This window comes from Labrus mixtus, chromosome 7 (assembly GCF_963584025.1).
Source record: "Labrus mixtus chromosome 7, fLabMix1.1, whole genome shotgun sequence".
Lineage (NCBI taxonomy): Eukaryota > Metazoa > Chordata > Actinopteri > Labriformes > Labridae > Labrus > Labrus mixtus.
Genome location: NC_083618.1, coordinates 27306865 through 27332217, shown reverse-complemented (window position 1 = coordinate 27332217; position 25353 = coordinate 27306865). Strand labels below are relative to the sequence as shown.

At 41.4% G+C, this 25353-nt stretch overlaps 1 protein-coding gene across 3 annotated transcripts in view; it reads left to right on the top strand.

Annotated features, from left to right (window-relative positions):
* Window positions 1–425: 425 nt before the first annotated feature.
* Window positions 426–25353, top strand: part of phf2 (PHD finger protein 2) — a 38789-nt gene continuing 13861 nt past the window's right edge. For all 3 annotated transcript variants that reach the window (XM_061041469.1, XM_061041468.1, XM_061041467.1), the window contains exons 1-11: window positions 426–810; window positions 14663–14748; window positions 15047–15164; window positions 15567–15727; window positions 18423–18564; window positions 18669–18855; window positions 19002–19164; window positions 21043–21130; window positions 22017–22123; window positions 23144–23235; window positions 23578–23667. In XM_061041469.1, coding sequence (XP_060897452.1) covers window positions 713–810; window positions 14663–14748; window positions 15047–15164; window positions 15567–15727; window positions 18423–18564; window positions 18669–18855; window positions 19002–19164; window positions 21043–21130; window positions 22017–22123; window positions 23144–23235; window positions 23578–23667 — 1332 coding nt within the window. In that variant the 5' untranslated portion in view covers window positions 426–712. The remainder of the gene's footprint in view (window positions 811–14662; window positions 14749–15046; window positions 15165–15566; window positions 15728–18422; window positions 18565–18668; window positions 18856–19001; window positions 19165–21042; window positions 21131–22016; window positions 22124–23143; window positions 23236–23577; window positions 23668–25353) is intronic.

The following is a 25353-nucleotide window of genomic DNA, read 5'->3' as shown; positions in this document are numbered from 1 at the left end:
ATGTAATAGGATTTTATTTTTTTTAAATCTCATATTCTTATATTATCTTGTTTAAAATACTGCACATTACAATGAATTGCTGTATTTACAAGTCTACGCTTTTTAATTGTCATTATTTAATATAGTTATATTTATTACGTATTACGTAATTGCTAATGTATACATGTGTATTTTTTTTTTTTTGTCTTCCGCAGACTCACATTAATAACAAAATTGTATTTTTAATTTTGCATGATGGCTACGTCGTTTTCACATACTGTGAGGATTAAAAAAAAAAAAAAACCCTCACTGTTATCTGCATTTGTAATTGATCCGGGTATTTATTCGTCCGATTCGAGCTCCGCTGATTTAAAACCAGCTCCCTGACGTAACATTCAACATTTATTTATTTATTTCGCAACGACATCGAGGCTACATTTTCCTCTGGCTTCAAATATGACCGCCTTGGTGCCGTAACGTACAGTCACCAGGGGGCATGCACATAGTAATAATAATAATCATGCATTTCAGGAAAGTCTGCTACGACGAGCCTCCATCGTTTCCACCACACGGCCGTGGTGTGATGGAGATGTGCGTTTAGTTTCATGTGTCCGGCGGGTCTGCCCCTGGCTTTTTTTTTTCCTGGGGAAGATCATATTGGATCATATTGTTTGCAGGACGTTGTTCCTCCTGCAGCCCCCCCAGTCTATCCCGACGTAGTTGTGAATTGAACATGGCGACTGTACCAGTATATTGCATCTGCAGATTACCTTACGACGTGACCCAGTTTATGATCGAGTGCGATGCTTGCAAGGACTGGTTCCACGGCAGGTAAGGACCAAAGATTGCTCACTGTGGTTGTTTTTTTTGTGTGTGGCGTTTTTGCATTTGTGGAAAACAAACAAAAATGGCGAGGTCTCGGTGCGTTTGACAGCTTTGTGGCTCTCAGTCGCCCCGTCTACATCTGAAGAGAGGCCGCTCGGAGAAGAAGAAGAAGGCGGAGTTAAATATAGCCGAGCGGGGTTGTGACATTTTTTCCGTGTATAACACTTAGTAGATTCATATTTTTTTAAAAGTTACAGTGCATTTTAAAGTGATTTCGGCGTGTGCCTCGTCTTTTTAATTGCGCCTGATGGCTCGGTAACATCCCCGCATAGCCCCGGTCTGAACCGTCCCCGCTGGAAACGAGCGGCAGCGGGGGGAAGCCGAGGCAGACTCTCTGCTCATTTCTCGCCCATTTCCCCTCTTCATAACCGCTTTCTAGCCGACATTTCCTCTTTATTATCAGTTTATGTTGCGACAACCCATCCGATTTTATCTATTTTTGCCACGGCTGTGTCAGTAAAGCACGATTAAAATCGCGACCCGAGTCTGAGCTCAGCCCCGTAACAGCCTTCCTGCCAGGCAGGCAGCTATGGCTGACAATAGCCCCCGATGCCTGTGAGCTTTAGCGGGTTAACAGAGCAACATTGTTGGGTGCACTGAGCTCGTTCTGTCGCTTTTTATGCGTTCAAGATATTCTCTACAATGTTTCATTTGGGGATTAACTCGCAGACGTATCGTCCACCGCCCCTCGCCACTTTCCCCCGCCGTGCATATGCTTGTTAAAGCTCACAGCCAAATCCCTGTTATCATCATGTTTTATTTCCCTCCTGTTGTTGTAGTTGCTGCCACTCGTGTCTGCCCCGACAACTCCGCTTTGTTTTGGCAATCTTTCACGCTGTTCGGCTGCACTCGGTGTGTCTTATTGGTTATAGATGATTTGTTAATCGTGTTTCCTTTTTGGTGAACAAGCCCGTCAGAGGAGCAATGAAGAGTATTTACGCGCCTGAACGTTAACCCTTTAATGCTCCCCCCCCCCCCCCTCCACCCCCCCCTCTCTCTAGCTGCCTTCACCATATGTTATTATTACATTATGAAGTGGTGAATTAAATACTGAGGATCAGGCATGACCTTATCATAAGCAAAAAACCCTGAAAATTGCAACAACAACCAAAAAAGGGGAACAATCTTGACATATTAATGCATTTTAAACCATTGTTTTGTTTTAGATTATTACAGTCTGACTGCGGTAATCCTGCTTGCCATGTCACAGACACAGTTAGGAAGTGATTCATGCTGAAGTCCTAGAAGTTTATATGAGACAAACTCAATTCTGTTTGCGCAAAAAAAAAGCATGTAACAGTGTAATTATCATCCTTCCTCTCTTAAATCGTATAAAACCACACACGCACTGGATGTCACTGATCATGAAGGGTTAATGGCTGAAACTACAAATCTCAAAACTACAGTTCTAAGTTGTGTGACATAATTTTTTACAATGATAAATAAAGCTGACGTGTTAAATGTCCAAGGCTGTCTGAAACTGTATACTTTATATTAGTCGTAATATTCAAACTATGAAATCACATTTAGTATGCAGTATGTTTCAGATTCATAGTATACGTGAGAAGTCCCACTCGATTTGCCACTATTTTAAGTATATGACATGGGAGCTCACATGTCGTTCTAATCTGCCCCACAATGCATTGCGGCTCTTCAGTCTATCCAATGGTGGAGCTGGCCAACAAGTGCAGCAAATAATATTCAAATAACTACATTGCTATATAAGTAATAAACATATATATTGTTGTTAAATTCTATATGGCCTGATAGTTGAGCTAGCTTGGTGCTATCTTATTTAACATAGCTCAGACCGGACAAGCGTTAGCATGGTGCAAGTAGCATATTAAAAGTCGGGTTAGTAGTAGTTTATACTATTTGACTCTGTAGGTGTTACGCAACAATTCTCAATAATATTATTGAACTGTTCAGTTGTGAGTTGCGTTTTGTTCGTTTTGTGTACAGCTAGCTTCCACGCATTGTGTTTTGTACATTAGCATTGGGTGCTAACGCTATCATTAGGGAAGTTAATCCTTTGCTAACCACAACAACTTAATTCCATTAATATGTGAAGACAAAAACAGCAGCCTCGGGTTGAGCTGACGAGAAAGTCTCATAAAGTCTAGCTCCTATAGCTGCCACTTGAGCAATTCAGTATAAAAAAAACCAAAAAAAAACCACAACGAATCACATTTTTTTGGTCACTGAAGCGTATTCATCTACCGGACATGCCCTCATTTTTAATATCAAGAGTACAACAACAAAGATGTGCACAACCAATATATACAAATAATGTCAACAACACAGTTACACTCAAAGGCAGAGGAGTTTTAAATCATAGTTTTAATTCGACCCAAAGGAACAAGTGTGTCTCATTCAAAGTGTTCCTGTGGATTCTGCTGAGAAGCTAGAAGCGGTTTCACCATATGGCGTGTTTGCCCCTGGAACAACGAGCTTCGGACCGTTACTGGAACGTGTTGAGTGTTGACTATGAGACTGGTTCAACAAGGAAGTGTTATATGGCGGCGTTTCCCCAATTATGGCTTTATAAGTAAATAAGTAATAAATACTTGTGCGTTGTAAAGTGCTTGGTTGCTTTGTTGTCTTTTAGAAGTCACCTTGAACCTAAAGTCTCTTCTCTGTCTGTGTTGTTGGGGCCCCCGGGGGATTTTTATTCATGCAAATACCAGGCAGACAAACGTTATGAAGCTGTGAGTGGTTTATTGTTCTAACAGACCATTCAACAAGTCTGTGCTCAAGGTTTTTTCAGAGTGTTTTAGCAGGTAGTGAGGTCTGTGTTCAGTGCAACTGGCTTGTTGTTAAAAGTTGTTTTTTTTTCTACATGGATTTGTTTGTTGCAGACAGTGCATTGGATTCAGGAGTTTTGTTGTCCTCACAGAAGACTCCTGGCTAACGAGTAGACTGGTTGTTAAGTATGGAGTGGAGTATTTATTTTGACCATTAAGCCTGGTATACTTCTGCATCTAATCTACACAGTAGCTACCATGTTGTGAGCACTTCATACTCGTGCATTTTTGTGTCTGGGTAGCTCTTCGATATTCCGTATGATTTCTATGCTAGTTATATCGTCAGTTTCTGGTTAAGCCTCATTCTCAGCTTTGTGTTAAGAAAACCATGGCGACTAAAAACTGACCGTGTTCTGTTGGAGTTGGACATTATAAATATTAAGCAACAGTTGATTACACTGCGATTATTGCAAAGAATAAAAGAGTGCACATTGGAGGAGATGGAAGTACGGCGTTGGCATGTAAAGGGTATGTTCAACCCGATAGCATTGTTAGCTCAGGCTACTAGTTAGCCTACGTTATACACACAGAAGTTCATGATACAAAAGAAGATATATATTTCTCTTCTCGTCGCAGTAAGACTCGGTATCCCAATGTTTTTCCAAATGGTGTAAGCCAGGAGAGGAAACTGCAGACTAAATAACAGGGCTTGCTTCTGTAGACTAGCACGTCAGGCTACGTGCGTACGGCTTCTAAACGCACACCTATGGTGTAGCCTGTTACGGCATAGATTCAACACAGAGGTGCAAATCCGTCTTTAACAGGTTGCTTTCTCTTACAATCCACACTCTCCATTAGCATCATTAGTTGAATGGATAAACCGCTCCAGTCACATACCACCACAAGTAGAAGCTCATTCTGTGGGTTTTTGGTTTCCTAGCGCTCCCACTAATACATAAGCCACCGGTACAAACTGTGCAGCTTTGGATAACTTGCCGTTGGCCAGCCTTTCTCTTCTCTAGCTTCACTTTCTCGTCCAACTCACGGCTCCAGAAAACAAACATAGCAGCATCAAAGATGTCAAACGTTTGCCTATAAACAGGCAGTCGACAAATGGTACCTGTGTAATGGATGCTATAGATCCATTATACAGGTTGGGCAAGACTGTATACGTCTGTTCTAATGGGTTGCACCCCCTCCCTCCCCTCCACTGATGAAAAATGATTCACATAGCCAGTAGTTAGTCGCTAGCTTCCAGTCTTAACCTAGTGTATGCTAGGGTTATCTTCTTTTCACCACAGTCAGACAATATCCCACTGTCGTCTTCTTCTTTGTCTTCACATCATTCACTTCTGTTCACATTGCCTACTCTCATGTCTTTAAGTTCCACTGTGAGAAGTCATGAAGTAGTGATATGGTGAGTTAAATGAACAGGTCATTCTGTTTATAGGGCTACATGTTTTTACTAAAATAAAGATAATTGGCACCAGCCTTTTGATAATTGTATTACAGGAGTCAGGGCAAATATCCATCGGAGGGGACTTCTCTGCCTTTAGGGGATAGAACCTTAGGGCAGCTCATATCCAGTTTGAAGGCTGCTCCAATCCTCTCAGTTTAGGGGGATGACTGTCGTGTTGAACCAGACGGTTGTAACTCCATCATCTGTCCACTGTAAATGTCTCCACAGCTGACAACACTTTCAGCAGCCAGGAATGAGAGGTGCTTAGTTGTGTGCTGAGTGTGTACGTTTCTGTAATGGCTTTCTCTTATAGGGCTTTCACACTTGCTGAATATCTCCTGATCATTTCAGGAGGATTAGCTGCGTTTTTCAATCTGACTTAACCTGTAGTCTCTCCTGCCAGACCCCGAGTATTTTCTTCTGCATAAAGTCCAAGTGAGCTGATGAACTTAGCAGGATGTTATGCGGAGAATTCTCCTCCGAGTGAGTGGGGGGGGAGGGGGGGGGGTGACGTTTCTATCCTGTGACTTTTGCTCGGTGCAACAACTGTCTGCACGTGACCGCTATGATCTCAGTGCACGTAATCTTAACAGCTGTATTACATTTTCTGTTCCGTCAAACTACAGGAAGCATTGATCTAAAGGGAAATATTCTCATCATAGCGTCGTATAGCGGACTCTGTTGCTTCGTCCGACACTTCCTCGTCGTTCTTTTCACGTCGAGTCTTACCTCAGGAGACCCCCCCCCCCGCCCCCCCCTCACGTCTGACAGGGCTAGTCTCCGGCTGTGAGGAGCATGTGTGAACAGCCAGGTCGGGAGAATATCAGGAGCAGTCCTCCTGAAATGATCTAGTTATTTTCAGGAGTGTATAATGTCAAAACGGATTAATCTGATGTATTCAAATTACAAATAATCACACAAAAAAACATTTTGTTGTATCTTTATTTATTTTCAAGTATTTTGCAATGAAAAAACAGAAGTTTTAACCTCTGATTTATGGCACACAGTGCTCATTCAGTGGAACTTGATGCTATAACATAGTGTTAAATAAATATGATCTGTTGATAAATGCTATTTAACAAGCCATCAACTTGATAAAGAAGCTACATGATTATTTGCTTCTATCAGTTTCCTGCAAGTATGAAGTATCTATAATTCACCCCGCTGTTCAAAACAAAGATACAGGAGATCTTTTTTTACCAGCCTCCATCAGACTGTAAACAAATGAGGCACAGACACTGAACTAACTAATGTATCCTCTGAACTTACCACTCTGCTTTTTGCACTTTAGATAGTTACCTATCCTGACTAGTGTTTATCATTGAATGTACGTTACCTGGCTGTTACCTATGGTTTAAATATTATTATCTCACTATGTACTCACCTTGATGAGACTCTTTCTGTACCTTGCTGCTCTCACTTTCTCTCTTTATTTAAAACTTTAGCTTCTAGTTTTGAATTTGTTGAATGCACGTGTGATTACAAATGAATTTCCACTTACTACACTATTGGAAAACTACCCAGTAACAACTACTAGTAGGCTAATTGTGGTTGACGACGTTTAGTGGACTATACGTGCAAATCCCTACTTCAGAGTGATAAACAAGTAGGCAAGCTGCAACTATCTGCACAGCTCACTGAGAAGCTCCTGTAACCTGTTAAACAAGCAAAAGGTTTTGAAAGGCACACAAACTGCTCAGTTACTGAATATGGCCCAGAGACCTACGAGGGCAGGTCTATTTCTTTCTTTTGACCCACTATGGGTAAATCAACTCTGACTTCATGATGAAGAAAGCTCATAGTTGAAACCTGCTGTGTGTCTTGCTGAGTATGTCGTGTTGGAGATTGTTGGAGACATTATTGGGCCCGTAGGTTCCAGTTCCTAGCACCCCTCATACTCCAGCTGCAGCATTCTAGCTGGACTTACAAAAAAGCAAAATGTGGTCAACAACACAGAGATGACTCACGCAGGCATGCCCATTGCCCGACTCATGCAGGCGTGACACGGAGACCCTCCCAGGTCCTGGTGGGTCGGAAAGGAAAGAAGTGAAAGAGGGAATGAAAAGCTCAAGGGGAGAAGGGTGGGCAAGAAAGTAGCTTAACATGTTGGAACCTCAAGAATTAACCAGACAAACCACTCCACCAACTATGAACTACCATGCAAAAAGCCAACCGCACAGCACTGAGAAAGGGCTGTCAGTTTGAAAATCCTTTCCTTTTTATCCTCCTGTTGGCTCAAGCAGGTCCAGGCATGGATTAAAAAAACATCAATGTAAGAAAAAACATTCCTAAATGGTCAGATTCTTATGAAAAATAATATCACTGACTAGTGCGACAGTTTCCAGGCTCAATATATAAAGAGATTATGTATTGTACCATGAGTCCCCCTTAGCTTCATACTGTTTGGCAGTATCTCATTCCAGATTTAATAGGTATACAATGCACTTTAAGACCTCTTCTCCCATGATGATGTAAACAATTTCTTGTCATTTTTCTACTTCACTGCAGGCTGTGACTCACCTCTAAGGACTCTCATGATGATACAAACACAGACTCTTGAGATTCAGAGGTGTATGACATGCAGACATATGTGGGAACATGAAGATAGAAACATATAATGAGATGGAACAGTCATTTATTCTACACATAATGACATGCTTTCAGAAATAAATCACATACTCCATGTACCATTTCTGACTGGTGTTGCAGTCTTTAGAAATGAATCTGTCTTGACTTGACCTGAACTCCACAAAGCCTGACTGTCAGCGGATTAGCTCTAGGCCGCTACCAGACTACCAGACTCATATTGTTTCAGTTCTGGCTGTTGCTGCTACTCTATGATGAAAGCTTCACTAATCACAGCCATGTTGTATGTAGCCATGTGGTTGAAGTTAACCAGGAGAAGTCTTCAGTGTCGACGAAATGAAACCAAGGAAGTGTGAAAAACCACACTTCTTGTTGTGTCCACTTGAGGCTGGCTCCAAAAGCCTGAAAAAAAATCCCAATTTGGCCCCGTATTAAAATGTTAATTTAAGCAGCAGCCATACATGTTTACTGCCTTGTTCAATTCCATAATCTAAATAATAACAAATAGCCTAAAGATACAATTAAAGGCTTGGTCACTGTGAGTGACTGGTGGATCCTGCTGGCTGTACGCCGGACATCAACACAGCCCAACTTAGTCGCTGAATTTATCATCGCTTTGAATGTTGTTGGTGTCTTTGGGATTACTTTAAATCTCTGTGACGGTTATGGCACTAACTGGCAGTCCAAGAAATCAGAGAGCGGGCGTTTTGGTGACAGAAACTCATTGTTGTATTGTAATATTGATCTTACTTGCTTTTTAGGCTCGTTCAGACGGTCCGCTATGCAGAATTTGGTCGAGCCATACCATAGAAGCTTGATTAGGCCATTTACTTGGACTACTGTCCTTGTCCCAGTATATAAGCACCGGGGTAGAATTGATTTATTGACATCAGAATGTCCAGCGACATGCCCCCTTTCAGCTAGTTACTATTTCACCTTCTTCTGGTTTACCTGATATTTCATCAAATGCCGTACAATCAGTGAGTCGCCGTTCTGTACTTACCTTCCATTCATAAACTTTAACATGTTAAGGTCCTTCAGCTGACGCAACAAACTGTCTCCTCCTCTGTCCAAGAGTGCATGGTTGTTTTCATGTTGTTCACCCGCATCTCTCTCACCACTGTCCAGGAAGCGATCGAAGAGTCCGCTTGTCTTCTTGTCTTCTCTAGTCTGATTCATGAATATCTTTGTTCAGTGGCTACCATGAACAAAAATCTCCCACTGTGGGGCTTACCAGGGTCATTCAATAGACATTCAATAAATTAGTCACAGGTGTAGACTGTTAAGCTTTGACATTTGCCAAGATGATGAAAAATAGTCGTAGTTCATACTCGTAGTCAGAACGTCGAGATTACTTTACGATAACTCTGAATATCATTACAGAGTCTTTATGGCCTCTTGAATGAATTTAGGAACCTCTAAAGGTACAAGTCTTTGGACAGCTTTCGTACTAAATGTTTTTGGGTGATGTAGTTAAATTGAACATGCTGTGTCCTCGCTGTAAAAGCTGACTCAGCTGAGTGCAGATCAGCTGTCTTTGTCGTATTGATCCTCCACTTGTACCAGTACTAACATGACTGATGTCTGCGCCGTGTCGATAACAGCGACTAATCATGTGGCTGACATGCCTGATTGATTTTTCTTCAGAATATATTTCTCGTCCCATGTCGACACCCCCGTTTTGTGCAGCAGGCGTAACAGCTGACATTATTTGGCATGTATGATAAGAGGACATGTGCTGGTGAAGCGTTACACTGTAAAACAGAGACTCACTAAGTCTCTGTAATATCCTCTAAGGTTTTAGAACTGTACTTTCACACTATTATATTTCTCGTTGCTTTGTTTACAGACATTTTTCTTCATTTCCATTTACTTGTTCAGTTAACACGTCCTTAATTAATTGTTTTCGCAGTTTCACTGAAATTTACATTTTACAGAAGTTACTTCTTATCCTGCCTAAGTTGCTCGAGCCTCTGTATCAATCCACTTAACAAACTAAAACAAGGGATAAAGGGTCGGCCCCTGGAAAGGCCAACCTCATCATAAATGATGAAGACAGATCATCCACAGTTTGTCGATTATGGCAAAAATCATAATCACCATTATTTTTGATGGGTATTGAGATCAGGATTATTAAAGGTGCACTGTGGGGTTTTGGTTGTGAAATTTGAAAGTTGGAGAAGTGAAACAATTCGATGCTATATTTTCCGAACTGAATACAAGAACTTCTCTTGAATAAAAAAAATGGGTGCCTGAACGCTGTGTGGAGCTTCAAAGCTACCACGAGAGTTTCGGTTTCACTGTTGCAGGGCCCTCCACCGTAACGTCTCACGTAGCCTTTTATCTTCAAACAGTTCGATGGACCGCATTTAGCATTTTGCATACACCTTTCAACACGATGACTCATTGATTGTACAACATGAGGACAGGAAGTCAGACAAGGAAACGCACGGAGCGTCCGGTCTATTTCAAACCAAAACACAGTATACTGACTCACGATCGTATTTTCCATCACTTTGTCATCATCATGTCAAAACAGGCACCAAACAAACAACCGAATAATTTGAAATATTTTTTTATAGCACGAGTCATACCGTTATGACAATCAGAGTTATTCTCATTTCGAAACTACTCAGTGTGACCACCTCTCTGCACTGGGCTTTTCACTTTTTAAAGTGTGCTTAATTATAGCCAATGGTAAGCCTTTAGGAAACAGCATGATAGGAACAATGAGTGTAAGTAAAAGCTGACAGGAAGGGGAGAAAGCTTATGCTGATGACATCACACTAAGACGCGCGTCTGTTTCTTTAAATGAAGCAAACGACATCGACGATGTTAAACTAGAGGAGGTGGTGGTGGACGGTGGTGAAGCCGCAGCCTCTGTTACGTAAACACTGAGCTGATTTTCTTAAAGCACCACCGAATCTGAACTTCTTAACTGCGACTTGAGTATCATCCTGCTAAACCTTTTGTTCTCGTTCTCCGTGTCAGTGTGATCACCTCTAATCTCCACAACAACAACAGATGTTCTCTTCGAGTGCGTGCCGGGCCGGGAGCCCCAAGTTTGAGGAAGAGTGTGTGAAGGGTTTAGCCAGCTATATGTCAGGGGGGGGGGGAAATGTTAGCTAATGTGAGCGAGCTGCACTGATTATGCAGACGTTGTATCAGTATCGTCAACAGATCCAGATCGTTTCTGTCCTTGACGTTAAGATCCTTTCATGTTGTCAGTCTGTGAAACCTACAGAGGAGCTTTGCATGATTTACAGTCTTATACTGGCTTCTGTAAAAACTCTAATTTCAGCCTCTGCTTTGTTGCTATAGCTGATTAGAACCTCAAGGTGAGCAGGAGCCCAACACTTACCACGAGGTAACCATGTCCTATAGTTGTCATTTCTTCTGCAAAGAGCTTCATGCTGTTCGTCAGTATTTAATTCCAGATTTAATACGTATTCAATGCATCTTAAGACCTCTTCTCCCATCATGATGTAAACAATTTCCTGCCACTTTTCTGCTTCACTGCAGGCTGTGACTCACCTCTAAGGACTGTCATGATGACAGAGAGATAGACACGGCTCCTTACTTTTGAGGGGAGTCATGAGGGAGAACTCTAGTTTACACTCTGTTACTGAGAGGGAGCGCGCCAGAGGTGTTTGGGGTTTCGGTTCCTTGCTCAAGGGTACCTCAGCAGTTCTGGTGGGCTGACTTGGCCCCCTCTCCAGCTATCAGACCAACTTCCATGCTTCTGTCTGCGCTGGGACTTGAACCCGGCGACCCCCTCTGGTTGCCAACCCAAGTCCCTGCAGACTGAGCTACAGAGCTAAAGCTACTGAGCTAAAGCCAGGATTATTAGCCTGCACACTTCAGTAGAATGATCACAAAATACACCTCCTTCTTAACAGAGGTGTCATTACGTCATTTATCACATTCGCTAAACAACCTGACACTTTATGAATTCCTTCAACAAGTCGTCATGTCTGTCGTCGACACCGTGTAGGCTCTCCCCTGATCTGTGTGGGTTTAAAAAGTGTTTTACACAGAGAGATCTAACCAAAATAATGCCATAGTTACATTGTCAAAAAGCTGTGGACACAGGGGCGGAGCCAAGTGTTAGCCAACCCTGTGACCACGCCCCCCCCCCTCCCCCCCCCAAAAAAAAATCCAGAAATATTATTGGCTGTTTGACTTTTCAGAAGTGGGACTAAATCAGCCTGCTGGTAGCTTCCCTTGCAATTGAATGTGGCCCGTTTCATTGGTTAGTATTTAATGACTTTGGACGTACTGAGTGGGAGGTGAATTTGTACCTGGACAAAAACTTGTGTCATCTTTGAAGCGTCTTTTAAATATTGTTTTTTGTCCATCGTCACATGTCCAAAGTTTGTTCATAGGAAAAAAGACTTTGAGATGTGATGTGTAGAATTAAACTTACTCTATAGCTACCCAGCTATATTTAAGTTACAGCGTTGTTGTGATGATGATTTTCAGAGTGTATCCGTGTGCCATTAGATAAACAAGGTCGTCTTTGTACCAATAAGTCACCATCTAGCTCTCACAATGACAACTTTGCTGTTCATAATCTCTGACATTTATTGACTCATAAACTGTATTATTTAGTTTTTCTCCTGGGATACTCGTATCAGATAATTGTCACTTTAACTTGACTGCCACTCATTAACATGTCTGACTGTCCTGTATAGTTCTTCAGTTTACTTTATACTTACTAATAGTTGTACATACATGATATTTTTCTATCCACACATTTTTACTGCTGCAACATTTCCATTTCTCCGTCGGGTATCAATAAAGGATTACCTTATATGAGATCTTAGCTTCATGCATCGTAAAAATATAAATCCTTCTACTGTCCATGACATTTGGAAGTTCCTTCATGTTCATCTGTTGAGGCTTCTATTGTCTCAGATTGATGTATTACCCCCCCCCCCCCCCCCCACACACACACACACACACACCCCCTCAGATATAATCAGGCCTGCAGGATGTAACATGACCTTTGGTTGAAAGCGAGCAGCAGATTTCTCAGTAAATCTTGTTGTTGAAGTCCTGGTAAGTTTTGCACTCTGTGAATGACTTCAGAGCGACACCTCCTTTTTTAAAACAAGACTAGAGATGTGTGCTGCGTTCCACACAGACGTGGTGAATGGACTTGAGCTTGTAAAGTCTTCTGACTACTCAGAGCTCTCTGACACCGCAGGTCACACACACACACACATTCACACACTGATGGTAGAGGCTGCTTTGTAAAGTGACCATCAGTAGTAACTAATCCCATTTATAAACATTTATATGTGCCGATGAAGCAGCGGGAACAATTTGGGGTTAAGTGTCTTGCCCAAGGACACATCGGACTTGTAGATGCAGGAACTGGGGATCGAACCCTCGACCCTCCGGTTGAGAGACGACTGACTAGCCACCCCTAGTCCATCCCCCTTGTGCTTCTTTTGAACCCTCCCCTCTTGGTTCCTGTTGATATATTTCAAACTGGGCACCAAACAGTTTTGAACACAAACAGAATTTCTCCGTTATTTATCTACAGCTGCAACAGGCCTCAACCCAGAACACGCACTTTGAGATGTATTGGCATGGCGCTGGTGGAATAACACGTCTTCCTTATGATCTTCTTATCTCGAGTTCTGCTCCTGAGTATTAAAAAGTGGCCGTGACATCACGCTCAATGAAGTGTCTGTTTGTCTGCCTGTTTCAAGTTCACAACAAACTTCAGTTTCCCTCCAAGTCGCTGAGTTCTGCGTGTCACGAACAAGGCATATCCACTATTCCTCCAGGCCCACCCACTCGTCTATTTGTTTGCCTCCAGTGAAAGCGAGTAGGCGGTGTAGTAAAGCCGTGGAGTTCACACAGTTGGAAAAAAAAAAAAAAAAAAAAAAGGAAGCATTCTGGGAAACTCCCAGTTCGTTTGAGTTTGAGTGCAGCGGCTCCAAATGGGAGGAATTTGCTTGTGCAGAGAGCGTGACAGCTGCCGTTTGAAAACAGCGGGAGGAGAGACGACCACTCTCCGTTTGTTTCTTTATCTCTTCTTCACAATGCTGCCTGTTGTTTTTTTCTGCTCCACGAGCATTCGGACGCTAACTTCTCTCTCTCCTGAAACACTGCTGTCTGTGCTGCACTGCGCCCATGAATCAATAAAAAAGGAGACACTCGCTGCATTGATTGTCAGCTGTGATTCAGAACATGTGTAGAAGACAACGATGTTTCTGAAACGTTCTTGAATGTTTCTGATGCTTTTAAAAGACGTAGAAAGAAGAGGGAGAGACGCGGCCCCGCTGTAAATCAGAGAGCTAAATAAACAACATCTCAACATGTTTGGAGCGATATTTATAGCCTGCTGTCTGCTGTGCATGCTGCGCTGCTCTCTGCTGTACTGTCCATAGTTTAAATATAAAACCCCTGCTTGTTGTTCTTGTCACTGAAGTGTTTTATAGTTTGTTTGTTTTTAAAGTGTTTTATTGGAACATTTTGGTACTTTCAGTTACAGCTGAAGCAATACGAGTTCATTCAGAAATACAGATTCATTGAAGAGTTGATCAACAGAAAGCAAAAACTGTTTTTATTAATTAACAGCTGAATTTATATTTCAGTCATGACCTCTTGACGTGATCTGCTCCCTGACTCTCAAATGTGACGTTAGAAACTCAGCCTGGTGGACAATTTACACTGTTTTCAATCATTTTTATTTTTGATTATTTTCAAATATTGGAGAATATATTTGTTGGGTTTAGTCAGTGGTTCCTAAACTTCTCTTTTGGGAATCACTGGGTTAACTGATAAAAAAAACAATAAATGCAGCCCTGCTGTCAATGAATGTATAAACTGTGTCATCTTGATGAAGAACACTCAGTCTCAGTGAGACACTGCGGAGGTGACATTTATCTCAATCAGAGAGTCATCACAGACTTTGACATAACCTCAATAACCGATCCTTTCGTGTGACATTCCTCATCACTGAATCTCTTTTCTCTCTCTCTTGTGCTTTCAGCTGTGTGGAGGTGGACGAAGATGACGCTCCAGATATCGACATCTATCACTGTCCCAACTGTGAGAAGACTCACGGCAAATCCACCAGTAAGAACCCCCCCCCCCCCCCCCCACCTCAGGGCAGATTTATTGACTTTTGCTGACGGAGAAGTTTTTTTGTTTTTGTTTTGTCTTTGAGAAAAAGTGAAACAGCTGCCTCTGTAATGTGACAGTTTCACTTCTTCCCAGCTTTTTCTGTGGCGTGATATGGAACTCTAAAAACAAATCAGAGAGTGAGAGAAAATCTGCCCTTTAAAGAAAATGTGTTGTTTTCTGTCTGAATATGAAATTCAATGATTCCTAGAGTGTCGTCTGCATGATAACGCTTTTGTTTTCTTTTCTTCAGTGAAAAATAAAAAAAAGAACTGGAGCAAACATGACACGGGGCAGAGCACGGACATCAAAGCGGTTCAGAACGGCAGTCAGGTTTTCATAAAGGAGCTTCGCAGTCGGACGTTCCCGAGGTAAACACTCATTTTCTTATGTTTGATAATGAACCTGTAAACATGTCACCAACACATACAACCAGATGAGAAGAAGTGACCATTCAAACTTCTATTTAACGACTTAACACGACTTAACACTGGTTCATTAGGAGCATATTGAATAAGCTCAATTAGCAGAAAATGAAATGACTCTTCATATTGATTAGACCTCCAGACATTTGATTACAGCCTTTGTCTCTAATAATTCCTCACTGAAGTAATTACTCCACTAGAGGGCACTGTCATATAATCTATGAAGATCTGCTTCTCAGACAGTTTCACGTTTAATTTCTTCAGCCAGTTAAATGTTCTTGAATTGACTCACTCCACGTGTGTGTGTTTCTCTGTGTGTGTGTGTGTGTGTGTGTGTGTGTGTTGTAGTGCCGACGATGTAGTGGTGAAGCTCAGCGGCAGTCAGCTGACCATGGATTACCTGGAGGAAAACGGCTTCAATGAGCCGATCCTGGCTCAGAAGAAAGACGGCCTGGGCATGTCCATGCCCGCCCCCACCTTCTACATCAGTGATGTGGAGAACTACGTCGGTAAGGCGCACGCTTCGACGCTGATAATGGTGTTGATTCTGTTACTTAATATTTCTAATTCTGTCACCGCAACTCTTTCTACAACTGCTGCTGCTACTGTTGGCCTCTGTTACTGAAGGCAACTTTAGAACGATGAATAAGAACAGAGACAACAGCAAAAAGACAAAGACAACACAAGACCCTGACCGCAGAGGAACCCAAACAACAAATACCAGAACCAACTAAACCAACATAATGATAAGAACATCATAAGAACCCGAGCAACACCATGTGATGATGTGAGCAAGTGAAAGAGACAGAAACATTCATAGGGATGAGAGCAAAAAAAAAATAGAATTCACAGCAATCAAAAGGTAAAAATGAGAAGAATAAAAAGAGACAAAGGCAATAAAATGCAGAGATGCTTAAACAGTAGGAGCAATACAAATTGGCAGATGGCTGTTCATCATGAGTCTAGTTTTTTCCCTCATGATTTCTGCGTCTTTAAAGGACGTTTTTTTTTTCTTGCCACTCTAACTTTGCTAAATGTTGCTGAGTGCTACGCTCATGTTGGATTAACGTTGAGTCTTTGAAATATAAACAATGAGTTATATGAGTAAGTCTTTTACCTGCTCGTCATCTGGAGATAACATTAGTTAAGAATTGGCTCTACACAAACACTTTAAGGGATTTGACTGAAGATTGATTGATTGAAATAGTGACGAGAGCTATACAAGAGATTAAGAGCAGTGAAAATGTAAAAAAAAAAAAAAAAAAAGGTAAAAAGAGATAAAAGCATAAATAGAGAGTTAACGATACAAAAACAAGTAAAAGCCGATTAAAGCAACAGAAATAATAAATTGAGGGTATTAGTGAAAAACAGTCATTTAAAGATACAGTGACAAGTGAAAAGTGAAAAGTAGAAGCTACTGGGGAGTGTCGATGGCCTAGCGGATATGTCCCTCGCCCTGTGTGCAGAGGTTATAGTCATCATCACCGCAGCGGCTGTGGGTTCAAATCTGACCTCTGCCCTTTGCTGCATGTCATCCCCCTACACTCTCCTCCCAAACAGTTCCTGTTTTTCTTTAACTGTCCTGTCTAATAAAAAAAGCAGAATATTTTATAGAATATAAAGAGGGATCAGAGGATGACATCACGTAAAATCAAGACTGTGAACATACATGTAAAGAAACACACAATATGCTATTGTTTCTGTAATTCACTGAACAGACTGGCTTAGTACACCTTAAACAAAAACTTCCCCTGTTTATTAACTGGTATGTGTAATGGTGCTTATCCACCATTCTTACTCATATAACTTATAAAACCACTAAAAACTCAACTTTGACTGTTATCACTAGAAGCAGGCTTTCTATTCTACATCTACTATAATTATTAGTAATGCTGCTGCAGCTTTTATAGCTGTAATTACTTCCTAAATCACTCCTCCTTCTACTACTATGACTACCACGAGTGATGTCACCCTGACTGCTACTTCTACTATAATTATGACTGCTATGATTACACTCCCGTTACCCTCGGGCAAACAGCCGCAGTCCATCAGAAGTCTAAACCTCCATGAGGGCCCTGACACTGAGCACCTTTTATTTCTTCTGTCACATTTTTTTTTTGATTCTTTACACCGTTAGACATCTGCACACTCCTCGCTCACTATTTTTGCACAAACAGTTTCCAAACACGCTGCAGTTTCTCATTTCAGATTCAAAACAGATACATTCATAAATATGCATATGCTTTAGAATTTCTATTGTTCTCTTTTAGTCAGGGAATATTGCAAAGAAGAAACTGCTTCACAGGTGTCTTCATAAAGGTGTCTCAGGACGCACTCACACTAGGCAATCCATACCGCGTATAAGCACGCTTCACCCCTAAAGTCCAGCACGTTTGACCGGCGTGAGCGCTCCGATCCGTGCTCGAGCACCGCACACTTCCTCGGCCCTGGCACACCTTGAAGAGGTGTGCTTCAGTACGGAACAGTTCATGCCCTACCGCAAGCACGGGGACACAACGTTTACAGCCTTCATTATCAGAAATCCCGGAGTGATATGGCTGTATCGGACTGAAATGACTCGTGCCTAAGAGCACACCACGGGACAACTTTGCATAGTGTGTGTGTGTGTGTGTGTGTGCACCCTTATTATCTTCATGCGGTTTCCATGTCCTCTACAGTTGTGTGTCTCTTTGTTATAATAGAAAATAAAACGTATAAACTTGATCATCACTATGTATGCATTGTGCAGATATTGTCTGATGCCTGACTGTACATCAGACTTTTTCTCTCTCTCTCTCTCTCTCTCTCTCTCTCTCTCTCTCTCTCTCTCTCTCTCTCTCTTTCCAGGTTATGATTAACAAACATGACCATCTTTACTCCTTTCTTTCTTTCTCCTCATTCTGTTTTTTTTTTTTGCTCCTTTATGTGATTGTAAATCTCTCCTGAGCATAAAAAGAAAACAGAGAAAATTAACAGCTACATCATATATTTATATACATAATATTTGTGTTTTGGTGCATTGACTTCCCCAGTTGTAAAATCATCTCCATATAAACTATATTATTGTTTCAGTAGAGGGCGCACGTGTTCTTTCATTTCCCTGTGCCCTGGTGCTCAGTCATGAGATCATTCACTACAAACAGTATCTCCAGTGTACGACTACAGGCAGCTTCATGTTCATTGTGTCCTCTGTTCTCGTCTCAGGTCCCGATGTGGGAGTGGACGTCGTCGATGTCACCAAACAGAGCGACAGCAAGATGAAACTCAAAGAGTTTGTGGATTTTTACTACAGCACCAACAGAAAGAAAGTCTTAAACGTCATCAACCTGGAGTTCTCTGACACGAGGTAACTGCGGCGACGTTGGGGACATGAGGTCGCGTAAGAACGTGTGGGGAAAAAACGCTCCTGGTGCTGATTTGGTGTTTTGTTTGTTTGTTTGTCTGGGACAGGATGAACAGTATCGTGGAGAGTCCGCAGATCGTGCGGCGGTTGTCGTGGGTAGAAAACTACTGGCCTGACGACGCTCTGCTCGGGAAGCCGAAGGTCACCAAATACTGTCTCATCTGCGTCAAAGACAGCTACACAGACTTCCACATCGAGTGCGGCGGCGCCTCCGTCTGGTACCACGTCTTAAAGGTCGGTGACGCTCCTGACACACTGAATCATGTGATGTGAAACAGTTTATACTGAGTCACAGGTTAAGATACTTTCTGATGTTAAAGTGACGCTAGGTAACGCTGACGGCCGGGAGTCTTGATCGTGTTTGTTTTTGTTTTCTGCAGGGAGAAAAGATCTTCTTCCTGATCAAGCCAACCTCCGCCAACCTGTCTCTGTACGAGCGCTGGAGATCATCGTCCAATAACAGCGAGATGTTCTTCGCCGACCAGGTGGACAAGTGTTACAAATGCATCCTGAAGCAGGGCCAGACGCTGTTCATCCCGTCAGGTCAGAGCTGCTCTCAGGTCACTCATGACGAAGACCACAACCATTTGATTTATTGGGAGAACTCATCTTAAAATACAGAATCTTTATAATAATTATAACAATAATAATAATAAAGTTTATTTGTAAAGCACTTATCAAAACCAACGTCACAAAGTCCTTTACAGAAAAAAGAAAAATCCCAACAATAAAATCCTATTAAAAAAGCATGAAAAGTAAAACAACAGTGCAGCAATCATCCAATTAACAGAGAAAAGAGAAACAGCCGAGACAAAGCTTGGCTGAAGTTAACAGAAAAACAAATAAAACATCCTGGATGAAACAAGGATTATAAGAAGGCCTTACCATAAAAATGTGTTTTTAAAAGTGATTTAAAAGAAGATACTTCTAAGAAGATATTAAAACTCAACACTTGACTAGCTACATCTAGTCAAGTGTTGAGTTTTAATATCTCAAAAACAGAAGAAGAGTGATTCTGGTAAAACTTCAACAAACTCACCAAGGTGCATGAAGAGTGAAAGAAGGATTGAAGAGGTCAAAAAGATCCAGCAGCACTTGTAGTACAAAGATAAACTTTATTAACTAATTAGATCCCTGATGAAGGACACAAGCCCAAACGTGTGGCTCTAATTAGTTAATAAAGTATTGCCGGAGCTTTTTGACCTCTTCATTTCTTAAAAACAAACACAGTAAAACGATACAACAAATGTATTTAATATAACTGCTGGATATGTTGAACAAACATTCACCACACTGTGGCTCACAAAGAGATAATTATCTATTTTCTCACTGCATTAAAAAACACGTTTCAAGACAGACCGGGCTCTTCTTCAGGTGCTGTGTAAAAAAATCTACGGTAATTCAGGTGTCAGTTATCAGACACAATCAAAGTGGACGTCAGAGTCGAGAAAATTATAGTTTGACTCTTTTCCAAACCGCCTACTACATATTACTATCAAACTGCAGATCTCATTCAACATTTGCATTGTGGGAAACATTGGGTTAGGGTTAGGTATTTTTGGCATATTGCAGATCTTGCATGGGTTACTGCATACTGTATTTACTCTACTAGTACGTCCTATTAGTTTAGTGAACGGTTTGGACAACAGCTTTTGAAATGAAAAAGCCCTGTGTGGCTCCAAGAAGCTGAAATGAACCAGACAATAGATATTAAACAGGTTTCACACATCTATAAGTGTACAACAAATATATACACAAATACAAAATATATAGGGGAAAAAGGGGTCCACTTTTTATTATTATTTTTTAGGCAATATATTTTGTGTTTTTGAATATATTTATTGAATAATTATAGATGAATGAACATCTTTTGGTTGATGTTTGAATGCTAAACATTTAAAGAGTTTGAGCTCTGAACATTTGAGGGACGTGACGGAGAAATGTCATGAAGATAAAAAGTTCTGACTTTAAATCTGTGGTGCAGGAGACCAAATGAAATAAACAAACAAAGAAAAACTGAAAAGGTTTCAGAAATCATAACTGATAATAATAATACTTGTTTAATAATAATAAGAGTTGAATAGTCTTATAATAAAATAATTCTACTTTAATAATCTTATAATAAAATAATTCTACTTTAATAATCTTATAATAAAATAATTCTACTTTAATAATCTTATAATAAAATAATTCTACTTTAATAGTCTAATAATAAAATAATAATAGTAATAATCTTAGTGTAAATATGAGGAGGAAAAACGTGAAAGCTAAATAGCAGTTCATAATAAAGTCATGATGGATGAAGATTGGAGGATAAAAACTATTATAGAAATTGTTTTCATTCTTCTTTTTGATCTGAAGCGTTAGATAAATATCTGTATCCACTCACAGTTTTTCTTTTTCAATCTGTTTGTGCCTCAGGTTGGATCAACGCCATCCTGACTCCCGTGGACTGCCTGGCGTTCTCCGGTCACTTCGTCCACAACCTGAGTGTGGAGATGCAGATGAGGTGAGTCGACCTGTTTTCATGACACACACACACACACACACACACACACACACACACACAGAGTCATGTTTTTATTTGGGGGTATTTACTGGGACATTTTCTCCCTTTAGTGAACAATATTCAACTTCAAATATGAAGGCACATTTTTCAACGATAACAGAACAGAGTGTGGGGCACCAGTGGCCTAGTGGTTAGTGTGCACGCCCCTGGTACGGAGTCTGTTGCACTTGTAAGTGTGCGGCCTGGGTTCAAATCCGACCTGTGTCTCCTTGGTCATCCTCAACTCTCTCTCTCTCTCCTTAATCCTGAATCTTTCAACTGTTCTGTCTCTCATAAAAGCATCAAAAGCCCCCCAAAAAATAAACCTTTAAAACATTTAAATAATAACAGAACAGAGCGGGAGAGTCTAAACCAGGTGACATAAACAAATCACATATGTAAGCGTTTTCTTTCTGTCACATGCTGAAGGATTTTGGAAATATCTGGAGTTCATTCTTCCATCTGTTTGACCTTTGAGTATTTACATCTATAAATAAAATGAATGAAAATCAAATGATTCATGAAGAAATAATTAACTTTTGTTCTTCATAAATACTCCAGTTTTCACTGACAGAATGGAAATTACATTTATTACAAAAATACACAAATCTCGAAATCTTAGAAAATGAGCCGACTCATCGTTAAACAGTTCATGACATCATGTCTCCTCTGATCTTATCTGGTCGAGACGTTAGCACGGGACTGAATCAGAACTTGTTTGTAGCTTCAAATCCCACCAACCTGTTTATGAGTTCTGCACACCCGAGGACACCATGTGACTTCCATAGCGTGCTGCAGCACACCTGGTGGTTCACCGAGGGGTTTGGTTTTTTTTTCCTCTCCTCAGAGCGTACGAAATCGAGAAGCGGCTAAAGGTCAAAACTCTCACCCCCTTCCCGAACTTCGAGACGGCATGCTGGTATGTGGGGCGACATCTGCTGGAGCGTTTCAAAGGTAAACTCGTTCATCAGTTAGATACACTTGTACATTTTCATTGTGTGAATGTAAACCTCTTTGCTTTATTTAACTTTTCATTTTCTGCAGAAGAATGCACGAGAGCAGAGAACACACAAACACTCCCTCTCTCTCTCTCCCTCTCTCTCTCTCTCTCTCGCTCTCTCTCCACCCCTCGCTTCACGTTTAGCATGTGGCTGCATGTCTGCTGCACAGATGAGGAGCTGGATGCTTTAATATTATTTCAGTCATTAAATCGGTGAATCGCCCAGTTCACAGATGATTAGCTTCAGAAGGTTTGGCCCAGCTAGAATCACTTGCTCCATTACGAGCCTGTGTTTAAACGGCTCAGCTGGCGCGGGCCTGTTGTTTATCTTTCCACCATTTTTCCCGTGTATGTGTGTGTATTGTGTGTGTGTGTGTGGTGCACACAGCTTTTTTTTTTTTTTTTACCCACAAGGCTTTGCCATTAATGTACCATAATTCTTTTTAACTTCAAGGTCAGCTCTTTCAGTCTCCGTCCTCTGCTGTGGTATTTCTCTTGATGTTATTAATAATTTCCTGTTTTGGTTTTAAATCTCCTTTCGGACGCTGCTTTTTTTTCTGCCGTTACAGTCGGCCCCTCCTCCCAAAAAAACCCCCCGGCAGTGATTGAGGAGATTTTTTAGAGAGTAAACAAAGAGAGTGAGGGGCATTAGCATGATCGGAGCAGTGAGTCGGAAAGTGAAACAGTATTTTGGATTCTGTGATAAACCCGGTGGAAGGTGCCACGCTTCAGTGTGTCTGATCTGCACGTGTGTGCCCGCAGACCTGTACTCTGTTGGGGGCTACACCCCCCCCCCCCCCCCCCCCCCCCCCGCCCCACACGTTAATGCCCCGAAACAACCCAGTCAGACAACACTGAGTCTGCTCCCGTTGAATCTCTGCTCTCCACACTGAACATCTTTTTTTTTTGACCTCTGAGATTTTAAAAGTCATGTTTCATTCAATGATAACATTTGCATTTCTTTTTTTCTGCAGGTTTACATAAAGCAAATAAGCAACCAGCCCCATATCTGGTACACGGTGCCAAAATCATCAATGGAGCCTTCAGAGCTTGGACTAAGAAACAGGTACGGACGAGTCGGTGGAATGTGTGGCCATCCAAAGACGTTATCGAGATCATTTCAGGAGGACTGATCCTAAAATTCTCCCGACCTGGCTGTTCACATTATGCTCCTCACAGCGGGACAATATCCCTGTCAGACAGAAGGGGGGGGGGGGGGGGGGGAGAGACTCCAGGGGAAGTCAGAGTGAAAAGTTAGGCTGTTAGCGTTCACACATACAGCTCCTCCTGGAAATATCAGGATTGTTTTCAGGAGTTTTCTGCAAGTGTGAAAGCCCTCTAACATCTTGTGAAACACTTTGTAATTATTATTTTTGTGTGTGTGTGTGTGTTTGTGTTTTTGTAACAGGCCCTATTGGAACATGAAGATGAGCTTCCAGAGAACATGAAACCATCACAGCTGATTAAGGATCTTGCCAAAGAGATCAGACTGTCAGAGGTATTTGTTTTTTTTACTTTGGTAGAATTGATGGCTTCAATTTTTACTATTTAAAAATGATACGCAGGGGGGCGCTGGTGGCCGAGTGGTTAGTTGGCGCGCCCACCCTACAGTCCTGGTGGTGGGTGGCCTGGGATCGAGTCTGACCTGTGGCTCCTTTGCCGCATGTCATTTCTCTCTCTCTCTCTCTCTCTCTCTCTCTCTCTCTCCAGATTTCTGACACTATCCACTTTCTTCTCTCTAATAAAGTCATAAAAAAAAAGTCCCAAATAATGCGGCCTCCAAATGAACGTGACCTGTGAGCCCCACATGACGAACACTAATGCTTCAGTGAGACCTGACCTAACTGTTCTGCTTTTAGTTTTTGTCCAAGTTAACATAATAAAAGCTGCAGAGATATTCATGGTTGTCAGAGGATGGACACGTTTAATGCTTTCTTCTCATTGAAATGTCAGCTTTAGAAATATTACATAATCTGAAGAGGTTACGTAAGTTCATTGTAATGACTCCGTTGCCTTGTCGCTACATGAAACCAACGGGACAAACATTACGTTAAGCTTCTGTGTTTGCAGCTTAAGCCTTCACATGGTTATGTTCTCTTTTTTTTTAATTCCATTAAAGGAGAATACGACCTGGAGGCCTGAGGAGCCTCGTTTGCTTTGCTGCAACAGTTTAAAGAAAGAAAAAAAAAACTGGCCAACCTTCAGCATTAAAAACCCAACAATATGAATTGCTGTTGGAAAAAATAAGGGGACAAAAAATGCAGCAAGATAATCCACTCTGAGAACCTGACTTAGAAAATAATTCAATGTCTTTTGTGTAAAGTTCACAAAGGCAGAGAAAAAAAAGAGGACGAGGGCTGAGCGCAGAGAGCGTCCTGTGTGTGTCACTGTGCAACGCTGCTGTTTGTGCATTTCTAAATGTGCCATCATGTTTGACGTTGGGGCAAAACTGTCTCCTTCCTTTGCAAATATTTCTAATTAAAAAAAAAAAAAAAAAAAAAGGAACTCATTGTAACACACATTTAGAGTGAAAAAATTGCCGCCTGCTGAGAGTTGGTGGTAACTGCGGGATGTCACACACAAACTTTCCAATGATCATGACAACAGTTCCACCTTTTGACAACTAAGAAATAAATGGTCTATAAATTAAATTTAATAATATGGCGTTAAAATTAGAATAAATACTATAATGAAGGGGTAAATCCTTCAGGGGCCGCCTGTGGCTCCACCAACAGCTCAACATGCAGCGTCTCTGGGACGCTCTTACACGCTGATGAGTGTTTGTTTTATGTGTATGAAGGCTGTCATAAACATTCAAACTGACATCATATCTTTTGAGTCTGGACTTCACAATTAACTGAAATATATGATATAGATCTATTAACCTGCTTTGCCTCTGTGCACTTCCTGTCAGCACCTCTGTGTCCAATCAGACTGAACGCTGATCTTTTAAACTTACTGATGTTGTTCCCTCCTCTCTAGATCTTTGCTTGTGTTCTGCTTACTCTCAGATATTCATTTTGCTCCGTTAGGCTGAGACTCAGCTCTGTGCAGCAGAGAAAACTGCACAAAGCAGAACAACTTTATGAGCATGTTTGTGATTGAATATCATTAGTGCAATATGCTTTGTGAACTGACCTTGAGACAGAGCTGATAGAAGGTGCAATGGATGTTCACTTAGCAG